Genomic DNA, 23615 nt, shown 5'->3' on the forward strand with positions numbered 1-23615 from the left:
AATAGTGCCGAAAATGTCAGTGCAGTGTTTAGAGGTTAGAATGTGCACGACACTATGAAAATGTCAGTGTAGTGTTTAGGTTACGAGGTTACGAGGTAATAGAAGGCAGGCACGACGTCCCGAGCCATAGGTTAGAAGGTAATCATAATGTAGTGTTTAGGTTAGCACGACGTCCCGACCCGCACAATTAGACAGAGACATAGTGGTGCCTAATAGTGTTGGAACGACAACATGCGAGTTTCAGAATGGATTGGAGGGAGTAAAAGTAGAGCTCAAACCAGACGGTCCACTAACATGTTATATCAGTTATTGCCATCTTGCACAAGCACTGGTTGCATATTACACAGAAAGGCCTCACACCCTCGTAAACAGAGCAAGCGTACAGCTATCGCGCGCGTGCGCGCGCGCACACACCGTTGTACAGCAAAGTGCACGATCCATGGCACCCCGGTCACGCGCCGGTGCCGGTGCCCGTGGCCCCGGCGTCGGCGTCGGCGTTGCGGCCCTCCTTCTTGGCGCCGAAGGTCCCTTGATCCACTCCACGCCCCGCGGCGTCGTCGACCTTGTCCTGCACCTTCTCGATCTGGATGGCGCCCTGGTCCTCCCGCGACCGCAGGTCCGTGCGCGTGCGGTTCTCCCCGCCGCCCACCGACTCGTACGTCGTCGGCGTCGTCCGGCCGACCGGGTGCGCGCCCTGCGCTCCCGACATCCTGATCCTCGGTGCGCGCAAGCTAGCGTGTGCTTGCTAGCTACTCTAGAACTCACTCGCGCCTTGCTCGACTTCCGCTTCGCCCTGTCAACACCTTACGCTGTTGAGCTGCTGTTGACCGTCTCATTGCCAGCAGCAAAATAAATAGCCAAGCTGCGGTGCGAGAGGTGCGTGCACGCGCGGGTGGCGTCGCCGCGTGGTCTGGGACGTGGCGCGACGGGAGCGGCGTTCTGGGGACACATGGGCGGGAGCGGTCTTCCTCGCGGAATTGGGGGCGGACTCGTGTCCGCTGCCGTGCAGCGCAGCTCATCCGAGACGCCAGCTTGGGGCAGGATAGAGGATAGACTCGACGTACGAGACTCCTGGCCATCCGAGAGAGTGGTCGGCGCGCCCGAGGAACCACCTGGACCGGCTGTTATATTTGGGGTGGCGTACTGCTGGTTTCTCTACGTCGCGAGTGACTTGTGTACATCTTCCATGAACAGAAAAAGAAGAAGTGCTTTTTTTTTCCGAAATGGAAAGAGCCTTCCAGTTCCATTAACCAGAGGCCGACTCTGTCAGCAGCAACAAGACAAAGGTCTGGTTTGGTCACTCTTGCTTATTTTTAGCACCTGTCACACCGAATGTTTAGATACTAATTAGAAGTATTAAACGTAGACTATATACAAAACTCATTACATAAGTGGAGGCTAAATGGCGAGACGAATCTATTAAGTCTAATTAGTTCATGATTTGACAATGTGTTGCTACAGTAATGATGGATTAATTAGGCTTAATAGATTCGTCTCGTCGTTTAGCCTCCATCTGTATAATAAGTTTTGTAAATAATCTACGTTTAATACTCCTAATTAGTATCTAAACATTCGATGTGATACGTGCTAAAAATAAGCAAAGGAACAAACACCCCCAAAGTGCAACATCAGGAGCCATCTTTGGGCAGAGCAGAACCCCACTCGAGCTAAGTTGCTGTGCTCCAATACTAACAAGTCAGGACCCTGGACAATACTCCACCCTTACATGAAAAAAACAAATAGTGAGCATGACAAGTTTTATTTCCCTAAATAAAACCCCGAGCAACGCTCGATCAAAAGATGATGAGAGTAGATAGAGCCGAGTTCGGAGTGTTGGCGTCAGTTTCTTGCACAACTCTGCTAATGTTAATACCTGCTGCATAATTCAGAGCTTGCAAAGCTGCTTCAGCTTCGGCTGGAGACCTCTGATATGGTTCGATTTCCCAGCTCCAGAACCCCTAACATCGCCTTCGTGATCTCTTATGATAAACCCCCCAACCTCCTTCACTGCTTTGTTCAACAAAGGCCTCATCAGTATTAATCTTTAGATACTCATTTGGCGGGGAACGCCATTTTTGCACAGCATTTTGTGCATGCACCACTGGTTTCTTCAGCATATCCATGAATCAGTACTATCTTTCTGAATTTGGCCAGCAAGCTGTAGAGCTTGAATGCAATTTCCTCCAGCGTTTACATCATTACGTGCGAATCCTCCATGACGCTGTGATTGCTTTTATTTGTTTATATCTTCCGGCCACTCCCAGTCCCATATATTGAGCAGCACCTCCTTTGGTGTCAGTAAGCATTTTAGATTGTCACATTCAGCCTCCAAGGTAGGGGTGGGCATAAAACCCGAAATCCGAAGTCCGAACCCAAAAAACCTGAGCCCGAACCCGTATTACCCAAAACCCGATTGCTCGAAGTTTTATCTCAGGTTGGACATCAGGAAACCCGAATTAAACTACAGTAGTTTGGATTCCAGTGCACGGTACCCGAACAGCCCGTTTTACCCGAACTAACAAAAAAAGCCCACCTGCAGCAATTACAAACAATTGTACATTCATTCCAGCTCCACTAACCCAAAACAAATTTAACCCTAACCCTATCTCCCGACTCCCGTCGTCCTCTCGCCCCCACCCCCATCTTGCCTTGTCTTCGCCGGCTTCCGTGCCTTGCCACCCGCCTTCGCAGCCTTGGCCGACTTTCCCCGGTGGCCTTCCCCGCCACCGCCGCGGCGTTCTTGGCCGGCTTGGTCGCCGGCGTGTCCTCCTCGTCATTGTCCACGGAGGACGACGCCAGCAGCGCCTTGCGGCCACCGGCGGAGGCCTTGGGCTTCCCCGTCTCCTCGGCTCGACGGTGACTTGATATCGGGCAATTTGGGAGTACCTGAACCCGACCCGAATTTTCGGGCACCCGAAATGTCGGGTTCTGATTATTTTTGGGGACATTTCAGGTTGCAGTTTTCAGAACCCGAAAAATCCGACCCGAATTTTTCGGGTTACCCGAACGCCCACCCCTACTCCAAGGGAAGACCAGATGCCCTCCATCTTCATCTACTCCGAAACATATGGGACACCTAGTATCAACGTCCATTCCCTATTGCTATTTTTCTTCTTCATTAGCAGGCTGTTGTGGGCCAATCTCCACACAAAGATTTTACTTTATTCGGACAGCACATGGTCCAGATTTTCTTCAAGGGAAGGATGTGCCCATAGTCGGACAGTGAACACTGGCGGCTGAGATTGACACTGAAAACATCCTTGGGATCAAAATGCCATGCTATCAAATCTTCCATGTGTTCGTTCCTTCAGTGGGATGGAGAGGATTATATTTGCATCCGCCTCATTGAAAACATCTCTTACAACAACACTGTCACATGATCCCTGTTACTGCAGGATGAGTTCACTGACCCTTTATTTGAACAAGAGAGTGGCCTCGTACAGAACGATTCTCCATCACCACTTCTCCAAATTATACCCTTTTTCAGGAGTGCTATGCCCCTAAGCACAATGCGCCATGTGTGTGACATGCCATCACTTTCTTAGCTCGCATCACATTCCATTCTCCATTTAGATTCAGTATCACCTCATCGAATCAATGTAAACGAACATTGAATCGCACTCTTCCAATATCACTTTATCGAATCCAAGTAAATGAACATCGAACTCTTTGAAACTTCACTAACTGATAAAATGAAATAGTTGTGGCATAATTTGTTCGCTTAGCGTGGCTTAGTAAGCTCACAGTTTAAGACGACAAACTCATTTCCGACCTGATAGCGGCAGACTAAAATCATCGGTACCATGGGAAGTGGTGGCATCGATCACACACACAAGGCGTTTTAGAGCTTATCACTCAAGACACATAGATCTGATCTTTTGTTTTCCAGATTGAAGGGTGACGAAGGGTCCTTAATGCCTCCAATGCAATCGAAAAAAACTGATGATCTACAAAATAAGCATGCAATTCAAAGGAGAAAACAAGACAAATCTCCACAAATACAATGGAGCTTATTGTAGGCAACCTAATCATAGCACTGGCCAATCGTTCTATATGTCCTTTATTTTTAGAGCGCGCATAGCACTAGCATCTTTAATTAACTTACATCAAAATGGTGTTGTGGCGCATTCACTCCATCAGAATCATGAATAACAATGCCTATGTAACAGAAATGACTTAGGAGCGATCCGTGATGAAGCATTGGAGTTGACAAAGTTTCATGTAAGCTCAATTGGCAGCCAGTCTTGATCGGAGCTCGGCAGCAACAGCCTCAATGAACTCTTCAGTGTTCAAGTAATGGCTTCTCGTGACGCTGCAAATAAGAAAGGTTAGCAATCATGCAAGAAAAGAATGCAGTAGAAGTAGATGAAGCAATAACTTAAGTATAACATACTTGGCAGATCCATGAACAAGAAGTGCCAGATCTTTTGTCATCTTCCCAGACTCCACAGTTCCAACGCAGGCAGCCTCGAGTTTGAGCGCAAAGTCGAGTAGCCTAGCATTGTCATCGAGCTTTGCCCTGTAATGCACAAACAGAGTAGCTAGTGAATCAGCTAAGCCCTACGAACTGAAGTCCAGTTAGAAGAATGGTAATTCACATCCAAGCTGCTACACTTGCATTAGTTCACAGTTTTTGACTTTTGGTGAAACAATAAATGATGATATTCTTAGGCACGACTATCATGTAGCTGAACAAAGACAAAAGCTCCTATATTACAGAGAGCTATATAAAGCCTACTCAAGCAAGTTAAGGTTATACCTGTGTGCAAGTCCTCTTGTCCAAGCAAAGATTGAAGCAATGCTGTTCGTACTGGTTTCACCTCCTTTCTGGTGAACACGGAAATGGCGGGTAACAGTGCCATGAGCAGCCTCAGCTTCAATGGTTTTTCCATCAGGGCACACCTACATACAGAATGGATCAGCACCAGAATGTAAAGCATGCATTTCTCTGAAGATAAATAAACATGTTCAGCTATGACACTGAACCAACTAAAACTAATAATTGTGACATCTATAGTCAGCATGGATAACTAAGTCAGTACATACCAACACTGATGTCATTAAACCCAGCGAGCCAAAACCTGCACATTGATAAAAAGGTGAGTTATATCAGAATGCACTTTAGCCGTGTTGATTACCACATAAGGGCAAAAGATAACATTAAGCATATTTTAAAAGAAGTTAGTATATTATGACCTTGAGCCAAGAAATCACTCTGCACATCTCCATCGTAGTTCTTGCAAGCCCACACATAGCCTCCTTCACTCTTAAGCGCATACGCAACCATGTCATCAATCAGACGATGCTCGTACCTGCCAGAATTCAGTATCATGACATTCTGCAAGAAAACTTTCTGGAAGATTTGGACAAACAACAAGATGGAAATTTACCATATTCCAGCAGCCTCGAATTTGGATTTCCAGTCTGCTTCGTAGACCTCCTGGAAGATGTCCTTAAACCTGCAAAGTCAAAGAATATCAGAAATAAGACCGATTTGTCTAGAAGACTGAAAGAACCTATGAATAACAGGATCATACAACTATATAAGTACCTGCCATCGTATTTCTTCAGGATTGTGTTTTTGGTGCTAAGGTAGAGTGGCCATTTCTTCTCATAAGCAGTTGTCATAGAAGCCGCAGCAAAAGCTCGAATTGACTATCAATAGCAATTAAACAAATCTTCAGAAAAAATACTCACAATGGAGACATTTTTTGTAACTAAAGACATCGAGCTAGAAATGAAATGCAGTACCTCATCAGTGTTGTACATAGACAAGGCAACTCCTCCAGCACCAGTGAAGTTGAACACCTCCAGATCAATCTGCTCTTCCTTTCCCTCTACCAATTGAATACAAAACAAAGAAGAGTAAATGATCAATCTTTTGCTCGCAGCAGTTCTCTGAATGACAAACAATACAATAACATACATGATAATGTGAAGCTGTGGAATAAAATACTGTTCAGAAATTCAGTTGAATGATGTGATGTATGCGGCCATACCAAACACTAGCTTGAGCTTCCCAGGCCCCTTTAGAACTGCATCAGTAGCCCGGTACTGATCACCGAAGGCATGCCTTCCAATGCAAATGGGCTTAGTCCATCCTGATTTCACCAACACTTCAGTTTAGAAGGAAAACATTGCATCGAAATGTAGAGTAGTTTCACATTTTCCTTAAATACCTGGAACAAGCCTTGGAACATTTTTGCATATAATTGGCTCTCTGAAGACAGTGCCTAAAGACAAAAGAGGAGGAAAGAAAATCATGAACATCCAGATTACGTTCATTGCACAAATTACAGAAGCACCTTACCATTTATAATGTTCCTAATTGTGCCATTTGGGCTCTTCCACATGTGCTTCAGGTTGAACTCCTTAACCCGAGTCTCATCTGTCAGTGTTGAAATAGTCAGAGATCTATGAACTTGCATCACATTTTCAAGCTTCAACAATACGAAATTACGAAGAGTGCATGTTTCATCAGCATAAGAACATACCTGGAGTAATGGTAGCACACTTAATAGCCACATTGTACCTGCAGAACCAATGTTTGATGTAAGAAATCTAGAAAAGTTACAAGTACATGGAACACTCAGCAAGTACCTTCAACAAAAGAGCTGGATCTCATTGTTAATCAAAATTCTACAAAATTCCTAAGAATCTAATACAATATTCAGGTTGCTGATGATAAAAGTTGGCTACAGCAAATTGCACTTGAAACAATTCAGGAACAGTGTGACTTCAAATCAAGCATATCATTTGGATAGAACTTAAAAGTATTTAAACAAACTCTTACTTGAGAGTAGCCTCTGCAGCCTCCACTGTGACCTTGTCATCAGTTGCATCACGGTGTAGAATACCCAAGTCATAGTACTTGATGTCCAGGTCCACAAATGGGAAGATAAGCTGAAAGAATCAAAATTATCAGCATTTAGACTAACCAAAACGGGAAAGAATAAGTAATGCAGATTAATCAGACAACGGGGAAACAATAGGTGTTGATCACCTTATCCTTGATAGACTGCCAGAATACCCTGGTCATCTCATCGCCTGTAATAAGAAAATGACACAAGATATCAGCGACATGGTAGATGAGTAAATAATTAGTTTTGCACCTGTCAGATGGAGAAAAAACAACAATATATGTAATTTATGGATAATATTTATGAACTTATCAGTTATCACTAGAGGGATTTTTTGTTGCTTTTCTTGAAAAAAAAAGTTTAAAAGGTGGAAGAGCAGCTATTCTTTTTTTTCTTATTTGAAGATGGGAGAGTGGTTAGTGTATGGGCCAGTGCCACAATCAGATCGTCCAATGATGACTGAACGCAAACTATGACTACTGCACCCAAAAATACAAAAATTGCAGCTTAAAAACACATGTAACAAAGCGAGATCCAGTATCTAGGCGCCTAGGCATCCACCAAAATTCGACCACCACCAGGAAAGCACTAGCTAATCACTAAAACCACCACTTCCTCACTATTTTCAGCCTCCTCTTAAGCAGGCTTCGTCCAAATTTTCTGCACCTTTCTCCATTCATAGATCATCATCCGTGCACCCGTGCAGCATCTGAATCTCGCTGCATGCCTAAATTCAATCTCTCAAGAGGCAGGGAGTCGCATCCGCGTTTCCGCGGAGCCACGCCGCGGCAACTCGACTACAGAGTACAAACCTCCGTACGCGAACTCAACCACCAAACCCTTGAGCGAACGGATCAGAATTAACGCAAGGATAGCACCGCGTTGACCGTTCAATCTCACAGATCTCGCCGCACCCCCGAAACCCAGGTGGAAAGTTTAAAATTCAGCAGCGCGACGCGAAGGTGCGATTGGATTGTGATCAGCAAGAGAGGGGATCTAACCGTCCATCTCGACGATGGGGTTGGCGACCTTGATCTTCTCGAACGCCATGGCCGCGGGGGCGGCGTCGCAGCTTGCCTCGGAGATCGGGAGGGGCCGGGCGGCGGCGGCGCTTGTGGAGGAAGAGAGATGGTAGCAGAGGCAGGGGAAGAGAGAAGTGAGCGAGTTTGCGAGCGGATTTAAAGATCCGGGGGGGGGGGTCGCGCCGGGTCCACATGGCAGACGTGGATACGTTACTTAATTTAGTTTCCCGTGGGCGCTCGCTTTGGGATCGGACGGTTGGGGCCAACCTGTGTGAATCGAGGGCGTACGTGTGGGCCGTCGATTATGGAGTTGGGAGAATTTGGTGGCCGGACGCCCGAGGTGTTTGTTGGCTGTTGGCCGCAGCAAGTAGTTGTGGAATCATGGGTTTCAGGGTTTCGTTTGATTTTTTCCAGCAGCCTTGGGTTTGGTGGGGTGTCGCCCGAGATTTTTGACTAATCATTGGGGATAAGTGGTAAAGGTTCAGTCTGAATCTACAATCCACCGTGTCTCATCTAGAAGTAGACTCTCCTAGGACTCTACAGATTGCCACACATACTTACCAACAAGTGTGTGTTTTTAAAACTCCTATGATTTTGCAGCATCGCGCTATCACTTGTGCGTATGTGTAGTTTGATTTGAAGGATGTGAGATGGATATGGCCATATGGGCTAAAGGCAGAGTTTAAAGATTATATCTAAAGATCTAATTTAAACTTATATAATTTAATGATTCATGGTATGAGATTTAACTTACTATTCCTGAGTTCGTAAGTCACACTAATCTCATCTTTTATCGGCCAATGTCATAAAAGTTCATGAAATCCTTGCAGAGACACGGGAAAATAATGTGTTAATAGGGCTAAATCGCTGGACTAGTTAAACAAAGGAGAAAGTATTCTTTTAAACATCAATATGAATATGTAAGCAACCTAATGCCTAACTTGGATGTTGTTTAGTCTCTGCCTGCCGGGTTCAAGTTCTAGGACTATATACTCCTTCCATTTAAAATACTATTTATTTAAAACGCATGGAGTATATGGTAACTGGACCATAAGACATAGGAGTCCAAAGAGGACAACTTATTGGGTTTTTTACAGTATTTGGAACTCTTTTAACTTTATGATCACTGAGGTACTCCATACTTCCTTGAGGACGTCTCCATTAGTATAAGTCAGCTCATATAGTTTTGAAGATCGTGTTGTGGGAGAGAGTTACATCGAAAAGTGAGCAAGACTAGCTTTTCACTCCACGCTAATCTCATACTTGTTGTGCTGTTCAATTAGTAAAAAATTGATTGAGCTACCTTTAAGCTAGACCATTGAAGATGCCCTGATAATGCTTGAACTAAAGGGACTACAGGTTTTATGTTTTCTATCTGCACTGCCCGTGAGGGACCAGATGTTTGCCACTGATGATTACCTGACCCCCACGAATATTGATTTCCCAGCGAAAACGAGTTAATCACACAACTACCCATCAAAAATAAAGTGTGACAGCTCCAGCGTTGCTAATTTGCTATGCTGATCCAAATGACTCCACCAGTCCACACCTAGTGCCCAACTCCCAAAAGTGTTCAGCGTGATGCTCCAGAGACATACACAGCCAAAGAATACTGTATTGTCATAATCAGTGCGTCACACAGCATCTCCACCAACATGAACCCACTTCAAATAATCAGCTTTGTCTAATCACCATCCAGTGCACTGACAACCGGGGTCCTAACGAAATGCTTGTCCTACGTGTCAGTCACTCGGAGCATGTGTCGACCATGGGATGTGGATCCAGGTTTTCATCTATATACTCCTACTTTATCAAGGTTGGATAAAAAGCGAAGCAATTTTCTATCCCACCTACTCTTTTCCACTTGCCCCTCCCAGGTCGGCTGTCGGCAACACCAGCAGCCCAGCAGGCAGCAGAGTCCAGTGTCCTTTACTAGCCGAAACACTTGCCAAATGAGATCGTGGCGCCGTGGCTCATCTGAGCTTTGTTCCGTTCTGACTTCTGTGCATACGATACGAGCTTGACCGTTGAGATGTCTATAAGCCGCCATGCCCTTTGCTGCAACCCCATGAGAAGCAACTTTAAGCAGACTTAATTTGTTTTCGTCGAGCAAGATGGAGCTTTTATTAGTTGAGTGTATGTAGCTTTCGGATCTGTTGACTGTCATTCTTTCAGACCTTAATCCGTACCAAGTTTTCGAGGGACCATGTTGCCTTCAGATTGAACAAAATATCTGAGGCACTGCAGCCACGCCTAAGTCCCAAAATCTCGTGTCCCTCTCATGAGGAGCGGCTCCAGTTGGCGTACCATACCACCCCAACGGCAGTTCGAAGAGCCGGCCAAAAGCGGCAACACATCAACAACCCTCCGATGGCACACAGCAGGGACACCGTATCATTATCCATCCCCATGCTCGTCCAGGTCCACATGCTGTGATCTTCCTCGTCGCCATCGTTGCAGGTAGCTGAAGCTTTTCCGTTTCGGGGTTTCAGATAAGAGATGAGCTTGGAGGCTCTGATCGGAGCATTCGGTTCTTCGTAGGAAAGCGTTTTGGACCAGCATAGCAATGCTGGAGCTGTCGCACTTTACTTTTGATGGGTAGCTGTGCTGATCAGCTTGTTTGGCTGGGAAATCGCTATACGTGGGGGGCATCATCAATGGTAAACATCTTCGAGCCCCTTAGCAGAGTGAAATTCTCTGATGGCCTGGGGCAGAATCGTATTTTTCAGGCTGCGACACCGTCACACCGACCTGATCTCCTACTTCTACAGTTCTACTGTCTCTTAGCACAATATAAGCATCAATCATCTATGCCCGAGAAGGAAAATACTGCATCGACCTCCGTAAAAATCCAGAAGACACACGGAATCCTCCTCGAGCTCTCGATAGCCACCGTCTCCAGCACTGACTGTCACGAACTATGATCGGCAAGTGCAATTGCTAGGTAAGACTGACCGAGCATGTATTTACTGTCCCTGTCAAGGAGATCCGGACTCACAATGCACCGCAAAGCGAGACCAACTGTTTCACGAAAGGCAGAAGATTCAACTCAGAGAAAGACGAACACTCCCATGTGTGGGATGTGGGGCCATGTGGCGTGTGCGCGAAGCACGACGCATTCTCAGGACTCTTTTTTTTTAGCATGATCATGAGAGCTTTACGCATAGACAGCATTGCAATCTGACTCAGCCACCCCAGGCAAGCCAGCTGGGAAAGAGTCTGACCAAGTCATCACCGGTATCGACTCCGACGGCAGATTCGCACAGAAGTGAACTGCCTCGTTGCCCTCACGGTTTATTACAAAAGAGATACGAGAATGAGAAAAAACGCTGCCTAGCTCTCTGATCTCGTGCCGGAGGACTCAGGAGGCACGCGATAGTCGATATCTTCACCCGGTACCGGCCTGCCGGGCAGTGGAAGCTTGCGCCAGCACCACAACAAGGACTGAATCAGGAGGCAGGGGCAGGTGGACGCTTTGGCGACTGGAGTCTGGCCGCCGGAGCGGCGCGGCGGCCGTCGTTGTGGCTGAGCGGGTGCGGGTGCGGCCGCCGGCAGCCGTACTGTATGTGATGCAGCCCTCCCTAATCCTACAGGCCTCAAAAAAAAAAAATGCATCCTGCCAAAAACGACCCAGAAAGAACAACAGAGGGAACAAAATGGCAGCAAAATTGATATCTCAGGGATTGTATCTGGTCTATCCGGACTCCGGAGAACTGAATATGAGATGAATCCAGGTCCAGCATGACCGGAAGAGCAGAACACTGCAGAACACGCGAATTCCAGAGGGGAAGTAGTCGAGTTAGACTCGCAATCATCAGCAAAATGGTGGTAGATGCCCACCAGATCTCAGCAAAAACAAATGGGATCCTAGATTCCTAGGAACAAACAGCGTCGGCTTGACACTTGACCCAAGCAGAGCACGCTCGGGGGGCTAAAAAACAAAGCCCCATTCCTAGCCTGTCATGTTCACGCATCCAGTTACTGCTTGCTTGATAGCTTCCGCAAGTAAAACACTTGTGGCTGTAACCTGAAATCCGCTCAGCACGCGCAGAATGTTTTCCCCCCAGCACGAGCCACCGCGTGCCGGCCGGACGATACAAGCCTGTGCATGCCGCTCTTGGCCTGGTTGGCGTGGCCCGAGCGGCGCCACCGGCGGCGCGATGCCACCGCCGCCGCCTTCCCCGTGCGAACGTGCCAGGCTAGAGGAGAGGGGGGCTCCTGTGTGCTTGATTGGGCGTTTGGTTACCAGGCAGGAGGAGGGCCCTCTCTCTATCCACCTCACCTTCTTCTGTACCCTAAACAGGCATGGCGACGTCTCGATTCCTTGGCCATGGGAACTTATCTCTACCTTGTTCCTGGCTGAAGGTACACGACGAGCAAAACGAAGTGCGTTACTAAATTAAAAAAAAACCGCCATCGACAAAGAAAAATCTCGCTTCTAGAAGGTTCGTGACAAAGAGGGGAACCGGCACTTTGGAGCGGCGGACTCGACTGCGGCGCTCGCTGGCCGACTGGCTGTTGAACCATGCCATCATCCGACCACTTTGGAGCGCCGGATCGTCTTGGATGTCGCCGGCCGGGGAAGATAAGCTGCCAGCGCTGGAACGAACCAATCAACCAAGCGTCACTTGCATCTGATCCGCCGCGATTCGTGGCCATGGCCACGGATTCAGGTTCAGGTCTGTACGCGCGCACTGCACATCGCCTGCTTCTCGCCCGTCTGGACTCACCTTCGCCTCCGCCTCGCAAATCAGCGAGTCTCCCCCCTCCCCTCTCCCCCCAAGCACACACCAAACTTTCACCAAAAAACCGAACTCCCAAGCACAACTCATCTCCGGTCTCTCGTAACCCAAAATCACACACCAAAGACTCAAAAAACGAAGCTGCAAGTGCAGGCCACCGTATGCAACCAAAATGCAACGCCCAGGCTCGTGCCGCCCATCACTCCTGCTCCATCTCCATAGACGCACGCCGCCGCCGCCACCAGTCAGCGACCACAAAATCGATACGGCAGCCGCACGAGCACAAAGCCGGCAAGCCGCCTCCGTTAGCTTCCATTGTAGCTAGACAAGTTGTCGCCTCCGCCTCGGCGCCTCGCTAATCAACGAGTCCTCCCCTCCTCGCACGAGCCGCTGGAATCTAGCTAGCGCACCAACAAATCACCGTCAGAAACCCACCGCCGTGCCGCGGAATACTGGAACCTGAGCCGAGCCCGTACGTGCCGCCTGGTGTCCACCATCGAAGTCCGTTCCTGGGCTGTGGCGCTGTCCAGCCAACTCCGGCGAAGTCGTCGTCAGTCACACCGCAGGGGCAGCAAAACACTCCGGCGAGCGGTGGCCGGGGTTAAAGAACAGGAATCTGACGATACGAGACGAGACGACGCGAATGTGCGGCGGAGATGGGCCGAGAGGGGATCGCCGTCGTCTCCCCCGCATCCGGCAAAGGGCTAAAGATGCACACCTTTTTTCCGCCCGTGGATTCGAGCACGGCCACCATTCCACCATCAACAAACAAGATGACTGAAAGGGAAAAGGAAAATAAAAAACAGAACAGGACTCCATTAATCCTTCAGACCTTCGTCTTGCTCGGACTCGCAGACTTCCCAGATTAGCTCGCTCGTGCTGGATGTGGATCTACTGCACCTGCGGCCGTGCACGATTTTCGCTTCACCCGAGGAGGTCGATCGACACGAAAACGCCGAGAAATCCAAGCTCCGAGGGAAGAACAACAACAAAATTGTTCCGCCGGCGGCCCCAGATTGGGCATCACAATCAGACCAAGCGGCACGCAAACGAAACAGCGAGAAGGAAATGGGATCGAAACGAACGAAAATTCTTCGTCAACATCTGCTTCCGTCGAGGTGGCCAAATCATCGTAATCGCACGCATCGAGCCTGTAGTATAATCATCCGAGCTCGACCTCCATCAACAGCGGCCACCTGCCCACGCTACTCGTGACATCATCATCCCCACACCGGAGGTAGGTGGTGTGCTGCCGCTCCGCCGTGCCGCTGCACGAAACTTGTTCATGGCCAAAATCTCTCCCCTCCAGACCATGCCTAAAACCACCAAAATTTCCTCACCAAACCTTGACCAAAAATCGAACTCCCAAGCACAAATCATCTCCAGTCGCTCGAAACCCAGATCAAACCCAAACGCGCAGCTCAAATCATATACACCCAAAAAATCGAAAACGAAGCGCAGATCACCATCTGACCAGGATGCCACCGAAATGCAACGCCCAGACTCGTGCCACCCATCACTCCTGCTCCATCTCCATGGACGCACACCGCCGCGGCCACCATCAGCGACCACGAAATCAAGACGGCAAGCCGCTCCCACGACGAAGACGACGACTTCCATCCAACGACCCCCATCCGATCCAATGCCCCCGAATCGCACGAGGAAACTTCGGAAAAAAACTCATCTCCCCCACCACACCGAGCCGCGCTCCCTTCTCTATTCGACTATCCCCCCTGTTACTTGGGAAGCCCATTAGAACACACAAAGAACAAGAGCGCAGAGAAGAAGAGAAAAAAAAATCCCCAAATTCCCAGACCGATTTCTCTTCTTCAACATCTGGCCATCTCCATCCGAGCTCGTCTCCGCCGCCTCCGCGAGGGATCGGGAGGGGAGAGGAGCTCCCCAATTTACCGAATTCCCGCGGCGGTCGGGTAGGGTTAGGGTTTGGCGAGGTGTTCCGCCCGCCCTCACGATTCGCCGGGGTGATCTAGCGGCCTGTCCGGCGGTTCGGGATGATCTTCAAGCGGAACCAGCGGTCGGAGATCCTCGCACTGCGGCGCTGCAATGCCGCAGGCGGGGGAGGGGAGGACGAGGGGGGAGGCGACCCCCGGCCGAGGAAGAGGCGGAGGGGCGACGAGTTCTTCCCCGTCGAGCTGCTCGGCCACGTCCCGGCCTCCGGCATCCCGTACGCCGCCCACGGGTTCCGGTGGAGCGAGGAGCCCAAGGCACCGGCAGAGGCCGCGCAGCCGCCGGCCGCGGCGAGGCCGCCGGTGGTGCGCACGTCGCGGGGCCGCACCCAGGTGTTGCCCTCCAGGTTCAATGACTCTGTGCTTATTGACCCCTGGAAGAAGGAGAAGCCGGCGAAGCCGCCGGCGCCTGTCAAGACAGAGCAGTTGGTGCGCAAAAATGGGGTGCTGCACGATAGAGTTGCAGTCTCTGACAGGAGCTTTGCATTGTCTGAGCTGGATGACGACGATGAGGAGGTGGAGGCCATGTTGGAACGTTGTCGAGCACGCCGGAGTTTGGGTGGCTCCAGGAAGTACTTAGCCTCCCAGAGCACGCTGACATCGGTACACGATGAACCATACAATAATTATCACAGGAAGGAAGTAATGCTTAGGCGTTACTACGAAGAAGACGATGAGGAAGATGAAGACGATGAGGAAGATGAGGAGGATGGGGATGAAGAGGATGAAGAGTATGAATATGAGGAAGAGGAGAAGGATGCATTACTTTGTACTGAAGAGTTTGTGTATGGGGACATTGTGTGGGCAAAGCTTGGCAAGCGGCAACCGATGTGGCCAGGAGTGGTGGTTGACCCAACTCAGGAGGCTGCTGCTGAGGCATTGCCGCCACAGCCTCGCGGTGTCTCTGTGCTTTGTGTGATGCTATTTGGCTGGTGCACAGAGTTCAGTGATGAGAAGGTATGATTTTGTAGTGACCGCTGTATTCAAACTCTCTGACTTATTCTACCTCTTTTCTCTTCGGGGATGTTTATTACTTAATGATGCATTTGATGATATGGTGGATTGCAGAAGTACGTGTGGGTGAAGCAGGGGTTGATATTTCCATTTGTTGACTACATGGACCGGTGAGTAGTAATTCAAAATCTTTTACTATAGCAATTAAATGTAATGACTACAGCTGTTAAAATGCTGCATTGCTGCTAAAATACCTGCTCAGGTATTTTTGGCAACTTTACTGTGGTTAGAATAATGCCAGCTTGCGTGTTAAGAACTAGCTGCATTACCATTTCAGATTTCAAGGGCAGACAGAACTAAGCAGTTGCAAACCTGCTGATTTCCAGAGGGCAGTAGAAGAGGCATTTTTGGCTGATCAGGGATTCTCTGAAGTCCCGATGGATTGTAGCACCAAGGGCCAACCTGTGGTGTGTCACACTTTCCCAGATGATTTGCGTGAAGTGACTGGTTCAAATGAGTTGGAGTGCCAGCCACAGATTAAGGCAAGTTGGTGAATTTGTTTTTAGTTGATGCACAACTAAGGATATGTGTATGTTTAGGCTATTTTAACAAATTCAATGTCTTGTGCCTAATGTTCTCTGTTTTACTCTAATGTGTCTGTTATTTCATGGGAAACTTTACGATGCCACATTACCTTGCCTCATTGAAAGTTTAGGTGAGGTCAAAGGGCCATAGAAGAATTGATGTACGACAATGATAAAATCTTGAAACAAATAAACTCTAGCTGATTGTTTACTATGCATTCAGGATTTCTCTGTGTGGAATATCAAAGTTTCTTTCCCCTAGTAGCTTGTTCTTGGTTTCTCATCTACTGGCTAATGTTAGTAGTATCAGGTCACTTAAGCATAGATGGTACTGTTACATGCTAAGATCTTGTTGAAACTACTGCATTTTATATCATCTATTGCCCCAGTAGACTAATTCTATTTGTTCTATCATTCACACAGCGGTACAGAAGAGCACTGCAGTGTGAGAGTTGTGGAAATTGCTTTCCGAACAAGGATGCAAACAAGATGGTGTATGTGATGGAGCAACTTGCTTGCAGACCTTGTTCCAGGGTATGTTTTGGAATACCAACTTGATTACTTTATGGTTATTATGTTGGCAGAACTTGGTCATGTATATGTAGGCCTTGCTCCTAAGTCCTAACGCTAGTTGCACCTGCAGATCTTGAGATCAAAACAGTACTGTGGAATTTGTTTGAAAAGTTTGCAACATAAATATGGTGTAAGATGGGTAAGACAGACTGTAGAAGTTTTGAGTATTAAGTGTATCTCATCATTCCTGCATAAAAAAAGTGTATCTCATCATTTGCAGTTGCAAATTTTAATGTTGATAAGTGGTAACCAGGTTTGCTGTCATGGTTGTGAAAGTTGGGTTCATGCAGAATGCGATGAAATCTGCAGCAACCTCAAGGTTTGTCTCTATTTTCGCACAATAACAGAACAAATACATCTGCAGTATTTTTAGTAACTGGCATATGTAACATGCTAACGATTAAATGCGATAGGATCTACGAGACACCAGTTATTGCTGCCCTTACTGTAGAGTTAAACTGAATTCATCTCTCCCTGGGAAGACTGCCAAATTTTCTGATGTCAAGTAAGCTAAAATCATTCGTTTATGTAATTCTCTATTTAAAGTGTGTGTTTTGTTGTCAATAACATGTATATTGTATAATATTTTTTTAAGCAGAAAAGATAGTTCTGCACAGAAAGGAAGCAAACCTGACAAAGTTGCACTTGTCTGTTTTGACATGGAAGGAACATACTTACCAGATCTCGAATTGTAAGCACTGTTCTGTGTTAATTTTACGTGAAAATCTCCCCCCACCCCCACCACGCACACATACACGTACTGGTGCTCATGGTAGAATTTGCTTATGGCCTTATCTTTTTGGCAGAATTTCTTGCCATTGTGGCCCTTGCAAGGGACAGAAATTTTTGTTCAATGAATGGGAGCGGCATGCTGGCTGCAGAAGTAAAAATTGGAGGTCCAGTATTAAGCTTAAGGGCTCATTGACGCCATTTGGAAAATGGGTATGTATAATGGCCTCAGCATATTTTCAACTTTTGCCACTAAATCTGCTATCTTTGTGTTTTGTGGCTTCTGTTTTTGTATATTCATATTGCCAAACATTTTGATTTACAGATAGATCGACATCAGCCAGGAGTGTGTCCCACAAATCCTTCAAAACGCTCATCTCAGAAAATGAAGAAACAGAAGTTAATTGATTTGCTAAATGGTATAAGAGCTTTGATTTTGAATCTTAGCAGTTTTGAAGATACTTCTCCCAATGGATTTGAATTCGTGGAATTTGTTGTTTTTTCCATGCAGACCCATATGATCCTGTAAATGTAAAATGGACAACAGAAAGATGTGCGGTCTGTAGATGGGTTGAAGACTGGGATTACAACAAAATTGTGATTTGTAACAGGTAACTGAACTTGTAGTACCTGCAAGTTTTTTCTCCAGTGTAAACTTGTTTTGCAATATGGTGCAAATCCCAAATTGCAACTAACAACACTCACGTTCAGATGTCAGATAGCAGTTCATCAAGAATGTTATGGTGTGAGGGGTAAGCAAGACTTCACCTCATGGGTTTGTCGAGCTTGTGAGAAACCTGAACAAAAGAGGGAGTGCTGTCTTTGCCCTGTAAGAGGTAATCCTTGTGGATTTGATAACTATGTGCAATTCTTTCCTTCAGTAACTGGGTGCGTTTGAGAAAGTAATAGTACTGGATGAAAAACACTAGTACTGCTTCAGACGTTCAACCCAGGTCTGTTAAGCTAATAATTGTATTGACATACTTTTTAAATGAAGACCTGTTTGATGTTTGCTCTCTACCCAAGTTACATGACTAATGCAAGTAGCTAAAATTTAAGCACAATCGAGTAGAATGAGTTTACCAAAGTCTGGATTCTTTCTTTTTATCGAGTATTTTGCTTACCATTAACCTGGTTCCTGGTGAACTTTTGTACTTATTGCAGGTGGTGCTTTGAAGCCAACAAATGTTGATAATTTGTGGGTTCACGTGACATGTGCATGGTTTCAGCCACAGGTTGCCTTTGCTAGCGATGAGCTCATGGAACCTGCTATTGGGATATTGAACATTCAACCTTTGCTATTTATGAAGGTTGTTTATTTTTCATTCTATCATTTAAATTGCTTAAGTGGATTGACCAACTAGTACAACATCATTTCATGTGCTGAACTATTACAATCTACGTGTGCTTCATTCTCATCTATTTCTCCAGATGTGTGTGATTTGTAGACAAATACATGGGTCATGTACTCAATGCTACAGGTGCTCGACTTACTACCATGCCATTTGTGCATCAAGGGCAGGCTATCAAATGGAGGTATATCAACAGACTGCTGGCAAATGATACATTTATGCTGATTGAAATGTACCAATTATTTTTTTTTGGTCCCGCATTTGTACATAGAGGTCTAACTCTTAATATTAATTTTCATGTATGCAGCTGCACTGCTTGGAAAAAAATGGCAAACAGACGACAAAGAAGATTTCTTACTGTGCTCAGCATAGGTAAGGCTTCTTTTGACTGGAGGAAATGAAAAAAAAAAACAATAGGGCAGCTAACACTATACTAACATATAAGAGGTCTTTGTTCAGTTTCAGTTATTTATTTGGCCTTGTGTGCCTTAATGAGAGTCTAAGTATTTTTGTTTCTATTGCAGGAACCCTAACCCTGATAATGTTTTAATAATTCAAACTTCTGCTGGAACTTTCTCATCAAAGAAGCTTGTTCAGAGTAATGGCAAAGTAGCTGCATCAAGACTGATTAGGAAAGATGTCCCCATGGAATCACCATCTGAAGTTGAAATTTCAGAGAACTTGTCAGCTGCAAGATGTCGGGTTTATGTTAGGAAAGACCTAAAGGTATCATTATATTCTTATGAGTTATGTCTATTTTCTTAGAGAACTTATTTTGAAGATGAATGTAAGGAATGTAACCCTACAGTAGCAACTGGAGAAGCTATATAATTGGCATCTAACATGGTGACATAAACAGTCCTTTACAATGAAGTTCTATATAATGTTTTAATCTTACAGAATGTGCTACTTAAGTATTAATGGTTCACTAGAAGACAGCAATAGTGGCAAAAGATATTAACTACTAAACATGCATAGAGGCTACTACTGTATAATAAGTTTAGTAGTCGTGGACGCGTGTTTTTTACTTAGCTTTGAAATCGGTCATACTATGCAAAAGGTTGTGTAAATGGTTCCATATTTACCTGCATCCACCAAGATGTGTTGGATTGCAGCCAGTTATCTATTCTTCCCAATAAGGTTGTTCTAGAACTGCTGACTTGCAGTCTATGCTAATAATATGGTTGCTACGTACTTTGCATGGAAACTTTGGAGCTGAAGAAGTATAACTATTCATTATTCAACAAAAAGTCGAAGTCCTAGTGGTTGAAATCTTCTTTCAGAATGCTGCTTTCAGTGTAGGGAACCGACATGCCAAAGAAAGTATGCATGGCCATGCTATCCTAATGTTGCCCATTGCCCTTCCAAATTAGTTTTGTTCAGCTGGAGAGGGAATATGTAAAAATAACTGTAGTAATTCAACCAAGGCTAAAGTAATTGTTTGATGGTATCTGGACTTATAACCAATCCTCCCTTGGCCAATCATATGCTGGTGATTCAGGTTCCTGACTTGCCAAAGGCCTGCCAACCTCAACTTCAAATCCATAAGAATATTAGTTGTCTTTACATTGATGTTCAGCCATTGGTATGCCACCTTTTTGGAAAGCATAACTGTGCTTTATTAACATGCAGCGATCTAGAGAGGGAGCAATTGCACATCGTGTGAGGGGACCTTGTCAACACCGCTGGGATGAAATTGATAATCTGAATCCTCCAAGGGTAATTTTCTGATTACTGCATGACTTATTCTCTTATTAGATTTTTTCCTCCCTTGTATTAAAATTCAGTTTCTTATAAAGGAAGCTTTGTACTTCTCTGCAGGAAGAGAGGGACCCAGAATCCTTTTCTACTTTTAAGGAGCGTCTACGTTATTTACAGGTTAGTGTGTCTTGTGTTTTAAGTTTTCTTCGTGCCTTCTATGCTAGTATGATATAATGATATCTTTCTCTTCATTATTTCAGAAAACGGAGCATAGTAGAGTATGCTTTGGTAGATCAGGAATTCATAGATGGGGACTTTTTGCTCGTAGGGACATTCAAGAAGGAGAAATGGTACTTTACCTTCCTCACCATGTGTAGCATATGCCATGTTTTTTTTTTTCAGAATTGTGGCTATTAGGAACCTAGATTTGCTTCACCATGATGGCAATGCTCACTTTCTACTTTTATGTGTTATTTTGGCTACAATTTCATATGTTTTGCAATAATAATTGGTGGTCTACTGACCCTTGGTAAATTCTTAGTTTCTTTTCTGCCCCATTCGACCATTCCTCTCACTGAGCTTGAATTACTAGAGTTTATTTCTCATAAGTGCACTGCCCTAGCATTCAATAAATTTGCTCATGCAAGCACTTTCTATTATATCCTTTCAGGTCCTTGAGTATCGCGGTGAGCAGGTCAGACGAAGTGTTGCTGATTTACGGGAAGAAAAATATCGGGTGCAAGGCAAAGATTGCTATGTGAGTTATTGGTTGTATTACATGATTACATCAGTTCATCAGATATATGTGGTGTAAAGAACTTGAGTAGATTTTTTCACCCCAGGGAATAGCATTATTTTAAATACAATGGATATGCTATTATGGCTCTGGTGAGCTTAATATGCTAATTTTCTTGTTATGGAAGCTAAGTATGGTGTTTTGATTCTAGAGTAGCGTTAGAGGAGGATTAAACAGTTTCATCTCTGATAACCCTTTTGGGCTATTTATTTTTTTATTTTTGATGGTCATAGAAGACACATCTCATTTTTAATCATGTAGCATGTATTCAAATTTGATATTTAGTGATATCTTTATTGACCATGTCTTTGATAATTTGTCTAGCTAAATGCTAATTGCATTATATTGCTCTCTTTCGTGTGTGCTCACAGCTTTTCAAAATCAGTGAGGAAGTGGTTGTTGATGCCACAGACAAGGGAAACGTGGCACGCCTGATCAATCATTCTGTAAGGATCGCGTGCCCTAATTTCAGATATGTAACTCTGAAATAGATGCCCATTTGATGTTTCTACTTTTCTATGCAGTGCACACCAAACTGCTACGCAAGGATTATGAGTGTTGGGCATGATGAAAGCCGTATTGTTCTAATAGCCAAGAAAAATGTTCGTGCCGGTGATGAGCTAACGTATGTTGGTTGACAGGAGCCTCTTTCCCATTTTTGAACATCTCTACAAGATCATAATCATGACTAACCATATTTTTTGTTCTGTGTGATTTGTAGGTATGACTATCTGTTTGATCCTGATGAGGCTGATGAACGCAAAGTGCCTTGCCGCTGCCAGACTGCTAACTGCCGGAAATTCATGAATTAGATACTGTAGATGTCAATGAGCTGCTCACATAGTTTATTTTTCTTTTTAATTTATGCCTTTTCCCCCATTATTCATTTTTGGTATATGTTGATCTCCCCCATTTTTTTCTTTTTACATTCATTGTTAGAATAAGTTTAGTTAGAGCTCAAAAGCCTGAGCTTCCATTCCTGTAAATACCACAGATGTATTCACTACGCCCAGTTCATTTATTGTAATAAAAGTTTTGCTCCATGTTAAGCTTGAAATTGCACATTAGCGGACTGTACATGTCTGCATTCACTGTAAACCGTTCATTTCTACATTCATTGTTGGAGTCATACGGTTGAGGCCTTGCTGCACTCACTGCATTATTGCAGCTGCCGGTGATGAGAAGCTTGTTTTCAAAGTCCATACGATTGTTCCCACAATCCTATTAAAACGATGTGTGCAACCTCCATATTGTGCTGGCATTTTAGCACAGAATGAATTATGACTTCGGAACTCCGAAGTCGAAGTAGTCCAAGAGCATGATGCCAAGTCCCACACTCACTGAATGGAGGCGGCACTGGTATGACTCCAACGGCAATCTGGACGAGGGTCATATGCTCGTAATCCGCTGCTGTGGGGTTCCATCTCATTGCTGGCAACTTAACGGCTACCGGGGCTTCCAGGCCGTAGAATGCGGGGCGCAAGCTCCACAGCGGCAGAGCGACCGCACACGTTTGCACGGTGATGAACTGCTTGCTTTTGCGAGCAGCCCTCGACCATAGCTACGACGCCGCGGGAGAGGCGGCGGCAGATTCCCATTTCCCAGGCGCACGTTGTGGGAGACGGCACGGCCGGGTCGCCGGGCTCGGCTTGATACGAGGCCGGCACGGCGGCACCCGCACGATCCGCCCCTCGCAGAGTTTCCTCGGCCCAGCGGGGCGAGGCGAACTGGTGGGTCACGGGCGCACAGGCCGGCAGGCCGGGGCGCAGGGAGACTCTTTTGACCGTGCGGTTGCCTCCTGGCTCCTGCTGCGGTGTTGCCCAATAGCGACCTAGCAGGAGCTCGCTCGTGCCCGACGCGTCCATAACTCCGTCCCTCCGTTCTTAAGACGTGCATAGTAGGATTTTTATTAAGGAGAGAGTTACAACGATACAATTTCAGGACCAAAGCGCATAATTATAGGAACTACCACCTTTTGATCAGGAATAGAAACACAATAACAGAAAAAGAAAGTCACAGCACCACCACCACACTAAACACGACCTAAAACGACTGAAACCTGCAGGAGATAAGGACATCATAAACACACGCACATCACCGATTGCCTAACAATCCGGAGCCAACAGATGTAAAGCGAAAATATCCTGCAAAACCATGCCTCCAGGGAGGAAGCGACGCTCCCACCGCCATCGTCCGTCTATCCACGAAGGAGCAAACCAAGTCTTCACCTAGCAAAACCAAATGGATTTGGTAGCCGCAACAACGTTCCTAGCGAGGTGAGCTACGTTAAAGAACGCAACCGTTGTTGGCACCGGCGGATACCAGGCAAAGCTTT

The 23615-nt window shown here is 46.0% G+C and overlaps 3 protein-coding genes across 3 annotated transcripts; 1 reads left to right on the forward strand and 2 right to left on the reverse strand.

The window, feature by feature from the left end:
- Window positions 1-266: 266 nt before the first annotated feature.
- LOC101771645 lies at window positions 267-814 on the reverse strand. Its single transcript, XM_004969291.2, has one exon. It carries the CDS (start codon window positions 707-709, stop codon window positions 452-454), a length of 258 nt encoding a protein of 85 aa, XP_004969348.1. The 5' UTR covers window positions 710-814; the 3' UTR covers window positions 267-451.
- Window positions 815-3871: 3057 nt separating this feature from the next.
- LOC101772045 (cytosolic isocitrate dehydrogenase [NADP]) lies at window positions 3872-8020 on the reverse strand. The gene is made up of 15 exons (XM_004969292.3): window positions 7862-8020; window positions 7004-7047; window positions 6794-6903; window positions 6495-6532; window positions 6311-6388; window positions 6180-6233; window positions 6000-6101; window positions 5752-5837; window positions 5552-5655; window positions 5391-5459; window positions 5197-5312; window positions 5047-5081; window positions 4760-4902; window positions 4394-4519; window positions 3872-4312 (listed from the first exon to the last, which is right to left on the reverse strand). Exons 1-15 carry the CDS (start codon window positions 7908-7910, stop codon window positions 4228-4230), a joined length of 1239 nt encoding a protein of 412 aa, XP_004969349.1. The 5' UTR covers window positions 7911-8020; the 3' UTR covers window positions 3872-4227.
- Window positions 8021-13839: 5819 nt separating this feature from the next.
- Window positions 13840-22337, forward strand: LOC101772452 (histone-lysine N-methyltransferase ATX4). The gene is made up of 23 exons (XM_004969293.3): window positions 13840-15548; window positions 15660-15715; window positions 15883-16087; window positions 16553-16663; window positions 16773-16841; window positions 16956-17021; window positions 17116-17207; window positions 17301-17393; window positions 17509-17644; window positions 17757-17850; window positions 17943-18042; window positions 18143-18267; window positions 18596-18741; window positions 18863-18967; window positions 19091-19155; window positions 19308-19509; window positions 20416-20502; window positions 20605-20661; window positions 20745-20834; window positions 21155-21241; window positions 21652-21726; window positions 21805-21905; window positions 22002-22337. Exons 1-23 carry the CDS (start codon window positions 14637-14639, stop codon window positions 22090-22092), a joined length of 3165 nt encoding a protein of 1054 aa, XP_004969350.1. The 5' UTR covers window positions 13840-14636; the 3' UTR covers window positions 22093-22337.
- The last annotated feature ends 1278 nt before the right edge of the window (window positions 22338-23615 follow it).

Source organism: Setaria italica, chromosome V (assembly GCF_000263155.2).
Source record: "Setaria italica strain Yugu1 chromosome V, Setaria_italica_v2.0, whole genome shotgun sequence".
Taxonomy (NCBI): Eukaryota; Viridiplantae; Streptophyta; class Magnoliopsida; order Poales; family Poaceae; genus Setaria; species Setaria italica.

Excerpts from the sequence above, each read along its gene's own strand:
- LOC101772045 (XM_004969292.3), bottom strand. The coding sequence starts at position 7,910 with ATGGCGTTCGAGAAGATCAAGGTCGCCAACCCCATCGTCGAGATGGAC. Across the intron at positions 6,102-6,179 it reads TGTTCCAAGGCTTGTTCCAG|GATGGACTAAGCCCATTTGC; the intron begins GTATTTAAGGAA and ends TGGTGAAATCAG. Across the intron at positions 4,903-5,046 it reads GTTTAATGACATCAGTGTTG|GTGTGCCCTGATGGAAAAAC; the intron begins GTATGTACTGAC and ends TTCTGTATGTAG.
- LOC101771645 (XM_004969291.2), bottom strand. The coding sequence starts at position 709 with ATGTCGGGAGCGCAGGGCGCGCACCCGGTCGGCCGGACGACGCCGACG.
- LOC101772452 (XM_004969293.3), top strand. The coding sequence starts at position 14,637 with ATGATCTTCAAGCGGAACCAGCGGTCGGAGATCCTCGCACTGCGGCGC. Across the intron at positions 16,842-16,955 it reads ATAAATATGGTGTAAGATGG|GTTTGCTGTCATGGTTGTGA; the intron begins GTAAGACAGACT and ends AGTGGTAACCAG. Across the intron at positions 21,242-21,651 it reads TGCAAGGCAAAGATTGCTAT|CTTTTCAAAATCAGTGAGGA; the intron begins GTGAGTTATTGG and ends GTGTGCTCACAG.